At 42.1% G+C, this 20340-nt stretch overlaps 1 protein-coding gene across 1 annotated transcript in view; it reads left to right on the forward strand.

Moving 5' to 3' along the window:
• DPY19L1 (dpy-19 like C-mannosyltransferase 1) overlaps positions 1-20340 on the forward strand; it is a 519970-nt gene that overhangs the window by 342686 nt on the left and 156944 nt on the right. The window contains exon 16 of the mRNA XM_085607487.1: positions 15755-15822. Within this exon, the coding sequence (XP_085463613.1) occupies positions 15755-15822 (68 nt within the window). The remainder of the gene's footprint in view (positions 1-15754; positions 15823-20340) is intronic.

Consider the following 20340-nt stretch of genomic DNA (forward strand, 5'->3'; position numbering starts at 1 on the left):
CCACCACTCTAGTCAGGGCAAGGGAGTTACATCCGTAAAATAATCCCTGCTCACCCCTTTGGAAGCTTGGCACGAACAAACAGGCTTATCTCAGAGGCAGTGTGTAAAGCATTTGTGAACACATACAGTAACCCAGTGACAACACTACAGATGGACACCACACGAGTTTTATATAAAAAATAAGTATTCTTTATATAGATTTAACACAAGACCAGAAACCACACAAAAAAACACAGTTCTGTACTTAAAATGGTAGAATTAGCTTAGTTCTCTTTAGATGTTAAAATGCGACACTTTGATTTCAATGTACCTTAAGATGCGTAACGCAATACAACAAAAGTGTTGCAAGGAAGGTGATACGTCGGTTCTTTAAACACAAGAACATTGATGCGTCGGGTCCCTACTGTTGCGTAGGGGATGTGTCAGTTCTTCTCTGCGAGGGGAGGTGATGCGTCGGTTTCTTACTGCGCTTTCGTGGCGATGCGGCACGCAACACCGTGATGCGATGCAGATCTGGTGCAAAGAAACAAAGATGGCTTCTTTTCTTGAGGCGACACGATGCGGACCGCGACAAGCCCTGCGACACGCTTCTCGGTGATGCGGCGGCGTCTGCTGCGACGTCGATCCTCTTCTCCGAGGGTGCGGGAAACTCCGGCAACTATGCGAGCCGCTACAGGCCCTGCAATACACTTTCCGGTGATGCGGCGGTGTGTGCTGCGACATCGATCCTCTTCCCCGGCGATGTGAGGCGCTTCAGGGCACCCTGCAATGGCTCAACGGTTCTTCTGGGCCACTACAGGCCCTTACGACACGCTTGCAGGTGATGGGGCGGCATCTGATGCGACGTCGATCCTCTTCCGCGATGCAAGGTGCTTTCTCGTTGTGAAGCGACAGCGGCAGTGCGGCGACACGCTTCTTGCTCGTGAGTCGCGCTTCCAGCTCCTTGCGACACGCAGTCCCTCAGAAAGCCTCGCAAAACAGCAGGCACTTCCAAAGAACTTTTGGGGAGCTGGTGGGTGAAGTCTGTTGTCCCTGAGACTTCAGCAGGAGGCAAGCTCTTTTCTCAAGCCCTTGGAGATCCTTCACAAGTTGAATAAAGTACACAAAGTTCCTTTTCTCCTCTCTTTGGCAGTCAGGCAACCACTGCAGGCCAATCCCTCAAGCTTAGGGATAGTCTCTCCTCAGTCTCTCTGGTTCCTCTCCTCAGCAAAGGTAATTTCTTGTTTCCCAAAGTGATCTAAACATCTTGGGTTTGGGTCCCAATATGTATACTCAGTTTGTCTTTGTTCTCTGAAGGCAAAGAGGCCTTTGCCTAGTCCAAACCAGTTCTGGTCAGTCCTGGAGCACTTTGTTGACAAGACTCCTTTCCTTTCAGAGAGCAGGGCAGAGACATCAGATGCACCACAGGAGGTGGAGCCAGCATTGTGAAGGGAAGGCACAGCCCTATTCAGGTCCCAGGTGCAACTCCTCCCACCCATCTAGATGCAGATCTCGCTATTCAGCCCTGTGCTGACTCACCCTGTCTCCAGGAATCTCCCAGCCCCTGTCACCCAAAACTCCAGACAAGTAATACACTGCCTAGCAGAGGCGGGTTTGGATGGTTAGACAAGAAAATACCTACTTTCTAAAAGTGGTATTTTCAAACACAGAATGTTAAAACCAGCTTCACTAAAATATGTATTTTATCATTCTGAGTTCAGGCATACTAAAAGAAACTCTAATTTCTACCATGTTCCCTGAGTCAGTTAGGATTATAAAATGTAAAATCAAACTGCCCAATCTGGCCTATGGGGAACAGGTAGCCTTGCAATAGTGAAAAACGAAAATGGCTGTAATTCACTATTAGAACATGCTACACACACCAGGGCATGTCCTACTTTATACTTACAATGCACCCTGCCCTTGGGCCTACCATAGGGGTATCTGATATGAAGAAAAGGGAAGGTTTAGGGAGTGGCAAGTGGGTGCACTTACCCAGTCAGCATGGCAGTACCAGACTGCACACAGGCTCTGCAATGGCAGGCCTTAGACACACTTTAACAGGCTGCTTCTGTGGGTGGCACAACCAGTGCTGCAAGCCCACTAGCAGCATTTGGATTACCAGCCCTGTGCACTCCTGGTGCACTGTACTAGGGTCTGACAGGTAAACCAAACCAGCCAATCATGGAATCACTAATCCATACTTCAATTTACAATAAGGAGAGCATATGCACTTTAGCACTGATCAGCAGTGGTAAAGTGCCCAGAGTCATAAAACAGCCAACAACAGGTCAGAAAAAATAGAGGAGGAAGGCAAAAAGTTCAGGGAAGACCCTGCAAAAAGGGCCAAGTCCACCAATTACGAACTGTGTTATTCTTACCTTACGAACTGCCTTATTCTTGCATTAGGAACCATATTAGTCTTGCATTACGACCTGCATTTTCCCTGCGTTACGAACTGCAGTAGTACATGCATTAAGGACTGTCTTATTACTACATTACGAACTGCATAGCATTGCATTAGGACTGCATTAGATCATTGTGAACTGTTCATTAATAACGCAAGAACCTACAAGTGATTGCTGGCCTAATAACCGGCAAAGTGAAATATTACAAATACGCATATGTTGGATTTCTATTGTTTGGTCTCATCGTATTCCTTTTGATAAAGATACTGCTATTTTTTATAAAACCAGTGTGGTGTCCATTTGTGGTGTTATCACTGTGTTACTGGGAGTGTGGTTGCGAATACTTTACACATTGCCTTGGAGATAAGCCTGGCTGCTCGTGCCAAGCTACCGGGGGATGAACAGGAGTTATCTGAGAGCGTGCCCCTCCTTTCCCTGACTAGAAGCAAGTGTCCCTATTTGGACTAAGGTACCTACCTCAGCAAACCAGAGACCCCCAGTTCTAACAATACCAAACTCCAATTTTTCTATCTGCTTCCAGTTGGTGACATATGGGAGAGAAAGGCCATGCATTAGTGCCAAAGCGTATTTAGCAGTTTTTCACTACCAGGACATGTAAAACTTAAAAGCACATATCCTACCTTCTAATTACACTGCACCCTGCCCGTGCGGCTACCTTAGGGGTGCATTACATGTAATTCAAGGGAAGGTCTGGACCTGGCAAGTAGGTGAACTTGCCAGGTCGACTGTTGTGTAGTTCCTAAAAATACATAGGATATGAGCGTTTATAACATAGACTAAGGGATAGGTGTCCAGACTGATTCCAGGCACCCCCAAAGGATATGTTAGCCTTTAGACCAGCTAGCTGACAGTGCCGCCATAAGCTCCCTAAACTTACCAAGGAGCAAATAGTTTCTGCCAACTATCGAACATAACGACCCTTGATCCTTCAGGGATCGTGGAAACAGTACAGAAGTTTTCGCTTAGTCAGTTGTGCTCACTTGGTCTCAGAGGAATACACAGATAAACGCTGGAGACATTTTCAATAAGAATTTATTGAACCTGCATCATTCTAGTATAAACATGTTTGCTGCGGCAATCATTAGACAGGAACAGATGTATAAGATTGCAAGCACCAACAGGGTAAATAAGAGGTAGAATTCTACCATACTGCTAAAACAGTGAATATATGCATGCATATAGATACTTGGTAGTAAACATGCGTATTCCTACTATGTGGACCGTATCTAAATGTACCTAGCATGTATGTGGGTGTAAAGCCAAGAATCCCCTAGGAAAGAGCCAACCCCATTTCCTGATGGGAGGGAATGAAGGACCTTGTCTTGGTCTCGAGTTGGACACCCCTCAAGGGATGTCAGACCACTGCGTGCTTGAGTTTCTGCTTGCAGGAATCTCTGCGTCTGATGTCATCATGGAAGCTTCTCCTCTGACCATCTAGTGTTCGGTATGGGTCTTTTATACCATAAGTATAGTCTCAGGGTTCCTTACACAATCAATATGTTGTGTGTATGATTATGCAAATGAGCCTAGAACAATAACTGCAGTTATGCAAAGCAGTTCTTTCGCCCTAGGATGAATATGACCATGACTTTTACGCAGAGTGTCTTCATGCTGTGATGTACAGGGGACTTTTCTAAGAATCCTCATGCATAATAGGTAAACGGTCAGTGCTAGAACCGTTATTCAGAACAAGGTAGGACAAATGTAGGTAAAAGATTGTGTAGCTACCTAGGCCTAAATTGGGGTACACAGGGTTTCATAACACGACATGGAGGTTTAAAATTACACACACTGGCTCTGCAGTGGCAGGCCTGAGACAAATTTGAAGGGTTACTCATGTGGGTGGTACAGTCAGTGCTGCAGGCTCGCTAGTATAATTTGACTTACAGGTCCTAGGCACATATAGTGCACTGTACTAGTGAATTACCAGTAAATCAAATATGCCAATCATGGAGATACCACCATTACATTTTATACACAGAGCACCTGCACTTTAGCACTGGTCATCAGTGGAAAAGTGCCCAGAGTTTTAATACTGGCACAACAAAGTTCAGCACGCAGTCAAAAACACTAGGTCAGAAGCAAAAAGACTTGGGGAAACCACACCAAATGATGCCAGGTCTAACGCTAAGGCATCTGACATGTAGGAAACCATTGTGACTACCCCTTCTAGAGCTCAAGGTAGTGATGGACACATATCCTGTGGGTGTAGAGCTCAGCTGGATGATGTGGATTTCAGAGAACTTTGGTCTTGGGTAGAGCAGTGTCACTATATCAGTGCAGTGTTCTGTAGCTGCTTGCTGTACTATTGGCCCTCAAGGTCTTTCTAACTTCCATCAAGGGCCAGTCAGTCCAGGTCCTGATGGACAACACAACTGCCCTGCGGTACTGCAACTAGCAAGGTAGAGTGGGGCCTGTGCTCTTTCTCTTTAGTGGCTCTGAGGCAATGGCTAGACCCTTATGGGACATCCCTAATGGTCAGTCACTTGGCACGTTCCCTGAACATCAGAGTGTTGAGCAGAGCAGGTGTCAAATTGCCAAATTTGAGTTGCATTCACTAGCTTAGATGGCTCAAGGCGTCTTGTGCAGTGGGGCACTCACTGACTATTTGTTTGCTATCAATGAGAATACAGTGTCCAGCCTATAGCACCATTCTCAGAGTTCTCTAGAACCTTCTAGAAGCTCTCTAGAATTCCACCTTTGGTGGGACTCAGACCTCTGCCACTTATCTTACAGGACCTGAAAAAGCTGCGGGAGTACTAGTCTCTGGTTTGGGCTCAGAGAGTTTGGGTATCTGATTTGCTATATCTGGGCATCTACCTTCCACTTTAGATGCTTCTTTGAGAGGACCTGCTGGCCCAACTAGAAGTCAAGAATCCTGAATATGACCTTTCAAAAGCAACATATCCAGGGGAGGTTATTGAGCAGAAGCAACTGAGTGGCTTCGACCTCCCTCTGGAAGCTGTGATTTTGGTGGCTATCTCCCCATTCAAAAAGTCCATCTACTCTGGTCGCTGGTCTAAATGTATCCCCTTATGTGAGGAAAGACATGTTGCACCTCTTCATGCTATGCTGTCTAATTTTCTTTTATTTGTTTAGTATCTGGCCTGACAGGGCTTTATATGGGCACAATTAAAGGTTACTTATCAGTAATTTCATCCTTTTTTCTTTTGATTAGCCCTCTATATTCAAGTTACACATTATAATGTAATTTTAAAGGGGCTTAAGTATATTCCCCTCTGCTCCTTCTATTATACCTCAGTGGGATCTTTATTTGATCTTTTTGTTGTGTGCACTGTTTGAGTATATTCAAAGTTGCAGCTTGAGACTTTTGAAACTCCAGACGTCAGTGAATTGCAGGTGTTGTTTGTGTAGCCACCCAACAAATTGGTGCATCAGACTTCGGCATTGATTCTGCCGAAATTAGTATTGTCTTTTCAGGTGGGGCAGTCCATTATGCTCCCTTCGTTCTAGTCTCAGCCACATCCCGTTACGGAGGAGGGAGAGCCTCACCATTGATCCTAAATGGGCTCTTTGTTTCTTTATACATTGGCAGAACTAAGTAGCACCAAGTGCTTGATGAACTCTTTGTTGGGTTTAACGGTGCAAAGAAAGATAAAGCAGTCCAGTGAATTCTTTGTTGCATCAAACTGTACTATTCTCTTGTCAAGAATCCCCCCCTGAAGGGTTCATTCCTCGAAAGGGAAAGCTTCAGTTATAACTATGGTTTGGGGTGTCAATGTGTAGTACATCTGCTAAGTTGCTGCATAGGCATCTGTCATACCTTCACCAGTCACTACTGTATTGATTATCCAACCAGGAAACAGGGTATCTTTTTCTTTGTGCTGCAGGATATATATAAGTGTGGAGTATTTTAGAAGTGTCTATCCGAATAATAAATTACTTACTGTTGCTAACGCTCTTTCTGGTGTATACTCTTATCTTACCCCAAACTCCTCACCACTTGCTCTCCTACCTGTTCTTTCAAATGGGCTTCTGGTAGGTAATGAGGTTCCAATTTAGTCGCTTTGTGTCTGAGAGTGTACGAGTTGCTTAAAAACTGATGTCAGCATGTAGGTTGACTACAGCTGTGTGCAGCCACTTCTGAAAGTGGGATGGAGTTGCCACAGAGTCCAATGACTACCTGCCAGTGAGTAGGAGCTTCTGCAGAAAAGATTTTCTTCTGTGGCGTGACACCTAAGAAGATCCAAAAGGAATGGAATCTATGGATCGATAGAGTATCCAACAGAGAGAGTGCTACTGAAGGTAAATAACTTGTTTTTTTCTCTGTCAGAGTTTTCCTGGTCTAGAAGTTAGTTTACAAAGTCCTACTAGTACTGACTTGTCCGCAGCTTCTTCCTCTTACAGGACCTTCTCAGCTTCTTTTCTTATTTTCAATAATCCAGTATAGAATCTTAAAGACCTGCATGATTGGCCTGCAAATATATCATAAGTAAAAAACTGAATACAATTACAAACCACTAACCTATTCGACAGAGTTCTTTACTCTTATTTGTGCAAATTCGAAGTCCAAATACTGATCAACAGAATCAGGACAGGTGCAATTGTACACTTCCAAATGGGGTTTGCAGCTACATAAATGTTGCCACAATGTAGGATTCTCACATACGCAAACTAGAGGGTTCTGACACATTTGTGAACAGTCCAGGGAAATCTTTCTTGCAACAATAGTTAATCCACAACAAATTGTCGATATGCTTACATTCATGTAACCCTGGCAAGTAACTTGCCATCATTTTAACACATGATTTTATGGTGGGTGCAGGGAAAGGGTTTTCTACACATTGAAAATATTTTCTCTGTGGAAAAACAAGGTTACAGTTTCCTGAAATGATTACTGCATAGTAATTATCCTTTCCCTGTGCATGATATTCATATGTAAATTATATACATCAAGTACCACAAACATCAAAATATCTAGGGCATCTTCTAATGCTTGAAATAATATAGCCAGTATATTTCAAGATTGCTGGATCTTTCTCAAGTACAGGCTGCAAAAAAAAATGTACACTATTGGTTGCTGAAATATGATTTTTATTCTAGTAGCCATAGGTCTCCCAAGTATTTTTGCTTTGTTGGAACATATGCAAAACTGAGGTTATTGGATGAACAACGATAAAGTATTTAGAAATAAGTTAACTGTAAGAAATTGGGTTACTGGTTCAGGGGGGTGAAACCCTATTCACGCAACAACAAAAATTCTGCTCAGGGTGAAGTCATGAGCAAACCATAAATTAACCTGTGCTCAACCCTTGTGTAGTTTGTCACTGGGCAGTCAGGCTTAACCCAGAAGAATTGTGTAAAGTATTTGTACAACACTTCAAACAATAATACAGCGAAAACGAACCACAATAAGATTTCACACCAGTTTAGAAAAACAGAATAATTTTTAATAAAATAATCAAGACCAAAAAAACAATAATCCAATCAGTAGAAGTGGAGATATGCAATTGAAAAGATTTTTGTGCGCAGATAGATCCAAAAAGCACAAAAAGCCAGCTACAGGCACCTAGTTAGGCCAGCTGAACAAAGTGCCTTTAATCCAAGACTACTAACAAATACAATAGAAGAATGAGTGGATGCTAAAAAAAGATGGGTTATCTAAGGGCTTAAAATACATTTTCAGAATTTCCACATAATGAAGCATCGAACAAACAACCCCGTTTGATGAACCAAATGAAAATTGCAGTTTGAATCGGGACAGGCAAGATTTTACTGACTGTGGCACATCACATGGAATCTTATTGAAAAAGGTCCTGTATGTACATCTAGTTAAGAATGTGCCTTGTCAGTTTGTCTTTTGAGACAAGCAGTAAGCACTAAGGCTTCCGGATCCCTCAAACTAAGAATTCTGGAGACAGACAGTCCGATGCCGTGGGTAGAGAGATTAGATCTTAAAAGCACACCACAGCTGCATCCGCCTGGTAGTTTAAACAAGAATTGTCTCTCCCATTTGGAACTAGATACCTCTCCATGTATTCTGTATTCGACGTGGAAAAGTAGCCCTGACCAAGGAAGACCCAGAATACCTTGACTCAGTGACAGTGAGACCCCTTAGCCACATTGCTCTTCCAATGAGTGTGAGTGCCATTGCCCTCTGTAACTTGAGAAGACCAAATTATGAGTAACTCACCAGAGGGCGTAATTTGGAATATGCATTTTGTTTATGTACTTGCATCATATTGGGAGGAGACAATAGGAAATGCGATCAATTTGGGGTGAGCCTCATGGGGAAAGGTAGGAGAAAAAAAGTCATTGTAAAATATTCACAAGTTTGCATCAGGCATCTTATAGTTCACCTTTAACTTCCCTGTTTCAGAAATGGAGGTGGGTGAGTCTGACAAGGTTGTAACTTCCAGCGACCTTCACCAACAAATTAAAACTGTTTTTTAAAATCAGGGCATCAAGCTAATTGCACTAGGGAGCACAACTAAAGGGAGCATGTAGTTGAACAATTTAAAGTTTATGCATTCTGAGATCCCTTTTACCATCATGGTCTTGAGAGTAATTTCTAGCATCTCATATCAGATAACTGTCTCCGTAGGACTTGCCCTATTTTTTGATGATGAACGTGGCTTATATTATTACCCACCTCCATCTGGCACCCATCCTTTTGTCATGCCATCCGTGGGAAGGTATAAGGAACAAAACAAGTGCCAATACTGTATGTGTTTTCAACTCGGGTTTTACGTAGTGGACTGAATTAAACAAGAACACTAGCCACAGCTTTGTTGGTGAATTTAATCAAAAAAGTGTTTGCTATTTTATAAACACTTTTATAAGTCAATTGCGATATATTGATGGCCTGTATATAAATTGTATATAATGTGATTTGAATGTGTTGTTTGTATGTTAAGTAGAAAAAACTTTTTCTTTTTCTTTTCTTTTTTGTGCACAGGTGTCTAAATTGTAACAAATGTATTCGTATTGTCAGTATTGTTATTTATGTTGTGATGCATTGTAATGAGCGTACTTTATTTAACTTTAACAAAAAACAAAAAATGCAGTGTTTATAAAATAGCAAACACTTTTTTGATTAAATTCACCAACAAAGCTGTGGCTAGTGTTCTTGTTTAATTCAGTCCACTACGTAAAACCCGAGTTGAAAACACATACAGTATTGGCACTTGTTTTGTTCTTTATACTAAGCCTTGGTTTGGCCGTGCTGCTATTTGAGCCAGAACCCTCTTTGCTTTTTGAGATCCATGGGAAGGTGGCAGACTGGACTCAGTGGAAGTGAATGTGGGGGGCATTCACATACGTGATAGGTGCCCAACAGAAGATAAGTGTCAGAGGAGGGTAGCGTGTGTGAGATTCCTGAGAGGTCTCCCCTCAGTATAAAAAAAATAGAGAAGCGGCATATCACAGAAAATATAGATAGATGATGGCTGATAGGCATGATACAAATAAACTCATAAACATGACAAAATGTGGGTAAGAGCCGAGGGAACCACAGAAAAGACGTCCTCGCAACAAGCAATTTGGAAATCAAACAAAAGCCAGTACAGGAAGAAGAGAACAACAAAAGAGAGCCATCGCAGACAAAGAAGTAGAGCTGAGCGCAGGTAGATGCAGTTGGAGGGCAGAGGAGTATCCGTAGCCTTTACCATTGTAAAGAAAATCGAAGCTTGAAGAGGGCAGAACCTTTGATGTTTAAAAGGTGATGTGGAAACAGCAGCTCTAGAAATACCCAAAGTAAAAATAATTGCTAGGTAAGGTTTAGTTCCCAAAATTTATCAGCGACACCCATAACACTTTAGGAACTGCACTCACTGTGGACTTTTGTGCATTTAGGCAGATGTTTACTTTTTTATTACATTGGCACTTCTGCTCTAAAGTTGTATTTGTGCAGATTTTGAAGAATTGTACATTGAAATTTCTCTCTTTAGAATGGTGGTTCATATAACTGAGACTTTACCAAATTCTCCAAGGACAGTCTTAGATGTAACTAACATCCTTAATTCCTATCTGCACTTGGTAAAATGCTAGAAAAATAATTCAAAGTTATTTTCCACTCAGTTTTGCAAGCCTGATATAATATTAAAAGTGGACGTTTGATACCTGAACTGGAACAGTAACTTTATAATAATGAACTTTTCCCTGGATGAAGCAAAACCTGCTTAGAACTAGTTTTTCTTCTCCCTCCCAGGCGCCAATTATTCACAGTTAACAACTCTGCTGTCCAGAGGATAATGGCCTATTCTGTGGCCTCAAAGGGCAGGGGTGCTGTCAGCCACGGCTTCTTAACAGAGATTTTCCATGGAGGATGGTGGCAGGAACATTTGTCAGACCAAAGGAACAGCCTCCACACCACCACTTTTGATTTGTGGATCCCACAGAGTAAGTGCTGCAAAACATTGTCATAAGGCACAGGGCAAGGGTGTAGACAGGACTGGGTAGGAACAATTCTCCAATACCTAACTAGTGTCCTTGATGAGACTGGCACCTCACCACTACTTCTTCAGAACATACCTGGAAAGACAACACCTGAACAAAAGAATACCAACTTGAATAAAATGATTTAAAAACTCCCAAATCAAGCTGACTCCAAGGTAATGCAACTGTTCTCAGGAGGTCATCAGGTTTACCTCTTTATCTTTTCTAAGGGCACAAAATCTAGACCGACCCCTGACTCCATAGGGCCCAGCTGACCTCAGAGGACAGGCCTCCATATCAACCCTGGATGGAGAAAGGAATGGAGCCTAAAAGCCTGCTTTAAGGCCTCGGGCTGCAGGAATTACCAGGAAAACATTTTTGAACAATTTTAGAAAAGTGTAATATATTTTCCAGTTCCTGGGGATTGTGACAAGTTGCTGAGGCTTGACCAGGGTGGACACATTCAAGGCAAAGAAGACGACAGTGTTTACGATTGTGGTACCTATTTGCCTTGCTGAAGTGGGTTCAGTGGGAGCATGCAGTAAAAATATCTGGCTTCGTGGAGCCCTCCCCAGATCCAACTTCCAGCCCTGCCATGCTAAAGAAATGTGAGAACTGAAAAAGTGACTAAGGGACTGGTTACGTTCTTTGCGGATGGGATAGTCCATCAAAAATATGATGGGTATCCTCTCCGCCGTATTACAAGTTCCGTTCCATAGGATGTAATGGAATCGTAATTTAGCAGACGGGATATTCGTCATGTTTGTGACACCATGTCTGCAGAAATAATAATCAGGCCCTAAGTCTAAGGTGAAGCTTTAAAAAGACGCAAGGAGAAACATCTATCTCAGTGGTGAATCTACCTCATTGTCTATGAAACCCAGCCTTATCCTGCTCGAAGCTTTTGGGGACAAAGTCACTGGCTTCAGTGGTAGCCCAACTATGACATATAGGACCTTGAGGGAGCCTTGCTAGCTTCAGCTTTGAAACATGCCCCACCGCAAGACTTTGACTCCTAAAAAGTAGTCTAAGTCATAGAATAAAGACTTTGACAGCTGTGATCTGCTTTGTGAATTCAGCCATCCCTTCATTGTGTTCGTCCTCATATCACAGTCAACTATGAATTGAGAGCATTGGTGCTTTAAGTTTTCCAGGCCCTTTTTGCCTCACAACCTTGAAATGTATTTCTTGACTTCCCTTTATCCAAGTGTATCCATTTAGGGGCCGTATCATACATACGGTGCATTTTCCTTGTTTGCACTTTTCTAAAGGTGCGTCCTGTGCAAATAAGGAAAATTTGCCATATTAGGAAGAATGTGCTGCCTCCAGAGGAGCCGCAAACTCTCAATGCCCTGGGGGCAGCGCATTCATGTGAAAAGCTGAGTGTCTGCTTTGAAGCCACCATGTGTTTCACAGTGCCGGTGGCAACCTGCGTGCACTTTTAAGGAGGATATTAGATCTCCTTGGGGCGGGTGCAGTGAGTGACTGCACCCGTTTGCAAGGGGATGCTGGCAGTCCATGGAACCCACTTTCCCCACTGCAGAGGGCTGCAATCAGGGGGTGCACTGTCTTTTAGGTGGGGCACTGTCAGTGCGCCTCCTGACAGCTTCATTAGGAGAACACATTATAATTGACACATTTTTTTCCCTTTCAACAAAGCGACCCCTTTCGGGAAATTTACGCTAGTATTTTATAGGCTTTTATTAGATGTCAAACAAACACAGAATATATGCAAAATTATAGTACCAAATATCACAAGAATTGTGATGAGTAAAAATGAGCAGAAATTGGAAAGTATACAACATGTTATTCCATATAATTCCTTTCCCTAAGAGTCTTTGCTAATAGAAAATAGCGCTGAAAAGTCTGCCATTGAAAGAGGTGGATTACAGCAGCACACACATGTTTGGGGTCGGAAGGCTGCCTAAGCCCAGACTCTTCAGGAACCCATCTCCTCATTAGCCTGTGGCCTTGAGGATGCTATAAGTTTCCTCGTTGCTGAAATGCAGCTTTCTGTGAGAGAGCTGAAGATGCTGGATTATATGGTTTCACGTGGCATTGTGAGATATGTGACCTGGGATTCATGATTTAGTGTGAGAAGAAAGTCAATACAATTCTTAGCTATAATTACCCTTTTAGGAAACCACTAAACCTAAACTAAAACACTACACGTACAAAATGTATATGAACTAAAAGCACCCCATCATAATACGTGAAACATAAGTAACATATTGTCACACCGCTATTTGTGTATATGTCTTAAAAACAGACGTCATTTGCAATAAGTATTCGGACCCCTTTATTCATACAGATGTGCATTACATGGTGGGCACCTCGACATCAATCTGTAAATACACGACATTCAAATGCATGACAAAAACCAGATGTTGAAGTCACAGGGAGAGTGTACAATCGGACCCTCATGCACCCAGCTATGAAACTTACACAGCCTGAAATAGCGAACCTAATGCAACTTTAAAGCACTTATAATAAACTTGAAAACAGTCCTTGGCAGAGATGATTTCATCACCTCATTACAAGCCACAGGGACCAGAACCCGTATCCTTTGCAAAGGGTCTCACGAAATTCAGTATATCCTGATCAAAAATGGTTTAGTTGTGACGTGCCGGGCTCTACGAACTTCCATAAAACAGTGCCGTATGAATTAACGAAAGAAGTACATCATTGTATACAGTTTCCCTGTTTCATGGGCGTTTTCTATACCATTAATTACTCTGGGATTAATTTAGTGTAATTAATCTTGATGCAATTAATGTTATGGCCAGCTTTACATTTTAATCGGATAAATTTAATCGGCTTTATTCGTTGTTTTTTCGTTTACCCCTGTAGATGGCAGTGTTCGCCTACCCACAAGTTTTTTGAATGCTAGTAACTGTGTGTGTGTGTTTGGGGCCCCCATAATACCATTCCTCCTTTGAGTTATTACGTGCTTCCTTTGTACCGAATACTTAACACTTTAATGTACTATTTCCCTTATAATTCGTGCCCTTCTGCCGTGTTTTTTACTCCTATGTTTTGTTATCCTAATATCCTTATTTATTAAACCGAAAATAACACATCGCCCATTTTCAGGTCTCTCTGCACATTTCCTCAGTCATACTTTTTGTTCTCGTTGACTTGCTTCTTTGGTGTCCATTTACATGCTGCTCGTGAGCACTGGTGAAAAACCTTTCACTCTCGGCATCTCTGGCAGCAAACATTTTTCATCTCCACCTAAGACCGTGTTCTCCACTCCTCATTATGTTATGCTGCCGCTTGTTTCTGTATAGTTGTTACTTTTCCCCGTTTTGTTTGATGCGTTGTGTTCTTGGCATTGCTGCCTCTGTAAATAGTAACACAATTAAAATTGATGCATTAATAATTGCTATGCCCGTATTGCAGAGGTGTAGGGTTCAGTATTCTTGGTATTTCTTTAGATCTGTGAAGGGCTTAACATACCGAAATTATCTTAAACTCATACTATTGCTGATAGCGAATTGTGCACACGTGAAAGCATAGTATAAGTAATTCCCTTTATTTGAAGGTAAGTTTTCGTCGTCTATTTTTCTGCTGTTTAACGTTTGTATTCTTCTGGGCATTTTGTGTACATTTGTTTACCGGTTGTCGAGTACAGAGTAATGAAACATCTGTACCTATGACGCATTATACCATTGCCGCATATACGCATCGAACGGTTCTTTTTCTAACACATTCGATGTTTTAGACTAAAAACTCTCAATTCCTCTTCTGCTGTACCTCTGTAGATCCTAAATTAATGCTTTTGCTTTGTGAACGTCATTAGTCCCTCGTAAGAAGCTACTTTCTTGCCAGGAGACATTTCATTATGAGACAATCTGACTTTTAGAATGTTAGCTGAGTCGTCTGTGCTCGCCTTGGGTACGCATTCCTACAGTCGTGGTGCACTGTATACAGTGTCCTATAGCAGGAGGCCACCTTGTCATACTATTGTCATACCCAGGTCCACTGGAATTATGTGAGTTTTGCAGCATCGTTGCGTTTTGCACAGAATTATGGATTTGCTGCTTTTACCACAAAATTCATCAACTGCAGCCTAATCCACAGATTAAAAAAAAAAATCTGGCTCAAAAAAAAAAATCTGGCTCAAACGGATGCAAATTTCCTAAAAGCACAGCAACGTGTCTTGCCACACATTGGAAGGCCCTGTGCAAAGGTTGGGTATCACCTTTCGGTTGCTCACTGTTGTATTTGGGTGCAAACGCTTACTAATGAGGTGAAACATTTCCCCAGATTGTGGGAATATGTAACTCGTGTAAACCTATCAATAATAGAGTAATTGTATCACAAAATATGAAACATTTTGCCGCATAATTGCCTTTTCCTTCTGTACAATTTAGTCAACCATGCCACACAGGGTTGTCCTCCTCTACCACATAATTCCAGTGGCCCAGTATGCATATGTACATAAAACCCAAATGCAAATTATGATGCCTGATACAAGTTTGGCGCCACCACGCTTCAAGCCCAGGAACACACTTCTTTTCAACCACTGTATAGTTTTACCGGGTCATAAATCATGGCCTTCGTTAGAGAGAAGCGTCGCATCTTGTGATAATAGAACACACGTCCCTCCATGGGTTCCCAGTTCAGGAGTGCAGCATGGTTTATGCATATTCCTCAACAACACAATTAAATATTCAAAACCAAACAAACCTATTAAACGGATGTGGGTCTGACGTTTGTATGGCAGGGTCAAAGGTGGCCAATGCTGACTGGTTAGCCCTGTGACAGTGGCGCTGCCTCAGTCATTATGTTGCCCGTGGGTGGGGAGGAGTGATGTATGCGCGCGCTAAGCACGTGCCCACTACCGAAAGTACCTGCAGCGCAGTAAAGTCATGTGTCATATAGTGTGAAGAATTCATGATTGTGTGTATATCTATGGAGTAAATGTCTCTTTACTTTGTTTACAGACACTTGATAATATCTTAGTTTGTTTACGACAACCACGGATCAAGTCGTTCAAAGTATTAGAAGAAAGGTAACTGCATCTTCTCTCAAAAATGTTTACTGTTAAGTTATTTGACATGTATTTTTGTCATTAAAATATCGCTTATGGTCATGTTGACACGGGAAAGAGCTAGATTGTGACACCGTTCCATAGAACTCCATGCATAATACATGCGTTGCATATAAAGTACGTGGTTTCCCGCACGCTTCTTTTGTGTAGCTAAATCGATCATTCCAACCGTCGCACCAAATGACTTCACACAAAACCCGCCAACACCAACAAGCACATCCATAGCAACTGCCCTCTCACTCAAACTTAACACTCTGCCCATCAGCCACCGCCATCCTGAAGTCACCACTCTGTTTAGTGATCCTCTTTGCATCATGAACTTCTGTCTTACATACACTCCCCCTTCATCTTTACCTCACTGGTCCCTCGAGGGTAGAAGGTCATCTGTGCCTATAAACAACCCAAACTAAGGACTGAGCATCACTGTCATTCGCAAGGCAACTGGACTCCAGGGCTTCCCCTACGACACTCCACCACACAGTTATATGCCTCAGAATTATGATCACACTGTGAACAACCAACACTCTCTAATTGCATACCAGCTATTACGCGCCCTTTCATTTAAAACTATATTTTCATAAGCATTTTGTGTGCGTTTTGGCTTTCGTCGTAAATTCTAAAGTATAAAGTAGCTTCTGCGAGGCGTTTCGACTTTTCCTTGTATAGCGAATAAAGCACTTACGAATGTTTGCTGCAAGACTCTTTTAAACTAGCAAGAAGTACATTGCTTGGCAATGCCCAACCCATCGGTTTAGTGATTATTCAGGCATAACAAAAAGAAAAATCCTCTGTGATTTCATAATAGCATTACAATGAACTTTGTGGTGTTAAATGGTACATTACATAATAATGAAAATGGTTGCATCTTTTAAAAGTACTTAATTGATGTGAATTAGGTAAAAGAAAAATGTTTGTGAATTTATGTATCTGCAATGCTGTCCTCATAGACAGTGTTAGGCTCCCAGTTGCTGCAGTCATCACCTGTAACATTGACTGCTGTCAGTAAGTGCGCACTGATTTTAATCAAGTTTTGAAATCATAACCAGAGAACTAAAACCATATTTACCCAAATAAATTGGGATCATAATATGTTTATATTGGGGATTTCTCCCAGTGTTAGTAATATTCTTCAAAACCTTTACCTATCTTTCCATTTTGTGTTCTCCTCATTAAAAGTGCACAAGTAGACATCATAGCCTGGATTTGAGATCTTCTTTAAATTATGTGGCATTTGTATATGTTTTTATGTAAAACAAATAAAAAGAAGATTGTCATAGAGGGTGGTGATGAAAGCAGACTAACCCAAATTCAATAATAAGTCTTGACTTGTATAGACTAGCTCTGCAGATATTTATAAATTGTCCTACTAACTTCCAGGCTGAGATATAAGTTCCATTCAGGTATTGGATCATATATGCAAAAAAGAGGACTATTCACATTCATTCCTGGTATATATTGGTTTTTCATGATCTTAAGTGGGCATAGTCTCTTCCAGTTGTGGAGAATCTGCACAGCAAGGCTATGAAACTGAAGACATTTAAAACAGAGTTTGCAAACACTTGCAGTGCAAATGCCCATTTGCAATGAGGTGCAAAAGCACAAACCTCACTTAAATCTAAGAGGCAGGAGTATGTATTTATATATGTTGTATTTGTACTACACAAATGTAGCCAAAAGTCAGTGGAGCTCTGTACTGGGTTGTTGGACTTTGCCCTTTTTGCAGGGTCATTCCTAAACTTTTTGCCTTCACCCTCCTGTTTTCTGAACCCATTTTTGTTGACTTTTAGGACTCTGTAAACTTTACCACTGCTAACCAGTGCAAAAGTGCTTGTGTTGGCTTCTTTAAATAAGGTAAATTTGGCTTCACCCAATTGGTTTGTTTGATTTACTTATAAGTCCCTAGTAAACTGGCACTACATGTACCCGGGGCCTGTAAATTAAATGCTACTAGTGAGCCTGCAGCACTTATTGTGCCACCCACTTAAGTAGCCTTTCTAAACATGTCTCATTCCTTCCATTGCAGCCAGCTTGTGTGTGCAGCTTTAAACTGCCATTTCAAAGTTTCAAAATAACGCTTTTGTCAGGCCTAAACCATCCTTTTTAATAAATATATGTCACCGATTGGACAGACCCTAAACATCCCATAGGGCAGGTTGCAATGTATTTAAAAAGTTGGACATGTACTTTTAAAATGTACATGTCTTGGTAGTGGAAAAACTCCTAAAATCAATTTACACTACCTCAAGGTCTATGTCTCCCATAGGATAGCATTAGTTAACCTTATTATATTTAATAAGTGATAACTTTCAAATGGGAGCAGGTAGGAATGTCAACGTTGGTGACTAAAGAATTGTAATTTAAAACCATACTCAATAGTAAAGTTGGATTTTAAGTCATAATTCTTAAAGTGCCACTTTTAGAAAGTTAAAAGACACAAAATTGATGGACGAAATGCAGAACAAATCAAAACATTCACCCCCAGTCAAGAGATCTGGGTTGAATCCATAATTCCTTTGCTCACCATGCCACTCCAGTTTAGGCCTGGCCATATGCAAATCAGTCTTGACCCTCTGCCTCATGGGAATAGTCCAGCTTTTATAAAGTTGGCATTTTCTTTTTGCAGCCATTTGCTGCCTACATCCTGTATCCTGGGTCACATGACTAGGTGTAGCTGGCAATTGGGCTTGGTGTATTACTCCCAGACAGTGTGACAATGGGGGAATAGGTGTTGGCAAGATGGGCCATCTCTGACTTGATGGAGGGGAGTGGGTGGGGCTGTCAGTACCACACTTGCACATCACAAAAGCTGTGCCTCAGCACACTCGGAAAGGGTTCCACACAAGTCGGTTGTGCCCCCACGCAAGCATGGGCCAGTGCAGGGAGGAAGGAAATTCCAAACATCTTTGGAAGTGGAAACCTCTAGAAACTTACCCTACTTCAAAGCTGGCACCAAGCATAAACAATGGACCCTCAGGCCCAACTTTTCAGTACACCTTTTTGCCAGTTTAAGACTCAGAAGGACTGCTTTGTTGCCTAGCTGCAAGAAGGACTACTACTCTGCTGTCTGAGTGAAAAAGTCTGGACTTGCATCTTGATCCCCGGACCACTAGAGTGACTTCAAGGGCTAATAGGCTGGCCTCCTGATCAGAGCCTCAGGAACGGTAAAAGCTTCAACCACCTTGAACCCAGCACCTGGACTCTGTTTGCTGTGAATCTTACCCACCCCTCAAAGTGGTGCCACCAAATTTCTGAGCCCATGGAAGTGGGTCTCATGGTGACCTGCCTGCCCAACTGTAGTCTCTTGGGCATAACAATTGCAGCCCAATGCATCTCCTCTCAGCTCTTCATCCAAACCACCACTGCTTGAGGCAGGACCTCGCATCACGGCCCCTTAAAACCGCCGCTATGCATCCCAGACACAGGACCACAGATCACAAGCCCTGCCCTATGAACGGCTTCATCAGAACCTCTGCTGCCCAATGCATCTCTGACGCAGGACTTCACATCGCAGCTTCTCGGAACCTCCTCTTTTTAGCGCATCCTCGACACAGGATCTTGTAACACCCCACAACCAGGATTCAAGGTACTTTGCTCAGCTGGTCTAACTGGTTCCCTGTATCCAGGTCAGGTGCCATTGCAGTCGGCCTGAATTTGTGACTTTTTGACAGTTCCGGCGCGACCTGATGACCACAGTTTGTGCTTTGTGCTTCTAAGCACTGTTTTCACTTCGATTGTTAGAAATTGCATCTCTCTGGTTCTACTGATTTAATTTTTGTTGTTTTGGTCTCAAATAATTAATTACTTTTTATTCTTTTTTGTCTTAATTGATGTGGGAATTTTCTTATGTTGTGTTTGCACGTTATTACTGTTTGTAGTCCTACATAAATACTTTACACATTGTTTCTAAGTTAAGCCTGACTGTTTTTCTGGCGAACTACCAGAGGGTTAAGCACACGTTAATTTGGGGTGGCTTGTTTTTCCCTGACAAGAATTGTGGGTACTGCTTGACTAGGGTTCCAACCCCCACTTTCTTAACCAGTAACCTACTTTCCTACAAGGGTCAAAGGCAAATATGTAGTCAATGAGTGATTGGAGGCAGTGCTCAATTTGTAAAATAATAAGTGCCAGGGCTCTAGTCGGGAGGCCACTGCAGCTTGCACCCCTCATTTGTCATAATCATGCAACCAATGAAAGTATCAGCACAGCTACTATCCACCACACACTCAGCAGTGTGACCATTAAGACTATTCTAAGCCCCCATAGCTATAATAATGGCTTGTGCCACAGGTAGTAGTCATTTTAATGTATATTGAATCAACAAACACATGTTTTGTGGTGTTCTCTAATTTAGGGCACTATGCCACATGGTGTCACTGTTTGTCTAAGTGCTGGTGTTGACAATTAAGTGCCGGTGCTCAGCATCAGAGAGCACCGGCTCAAATTAAGCACTCATTGGAGGTAAAGTTGGGTTCTGAGAGT

Source organism: Triturus cristatus, chromosome 5_2 (genome assembly GCF_964204655.1).
Source record: "Triturus cristatus chromosome 5_2, aTriCri1.1, whole genome shotgun sequence".
Taxonomy (NCBI): Eukaryota; Metazoa; Chordata; class Amphibia; order Caudata; family Salamandridae; genus Triturus; species Triturus cristatus.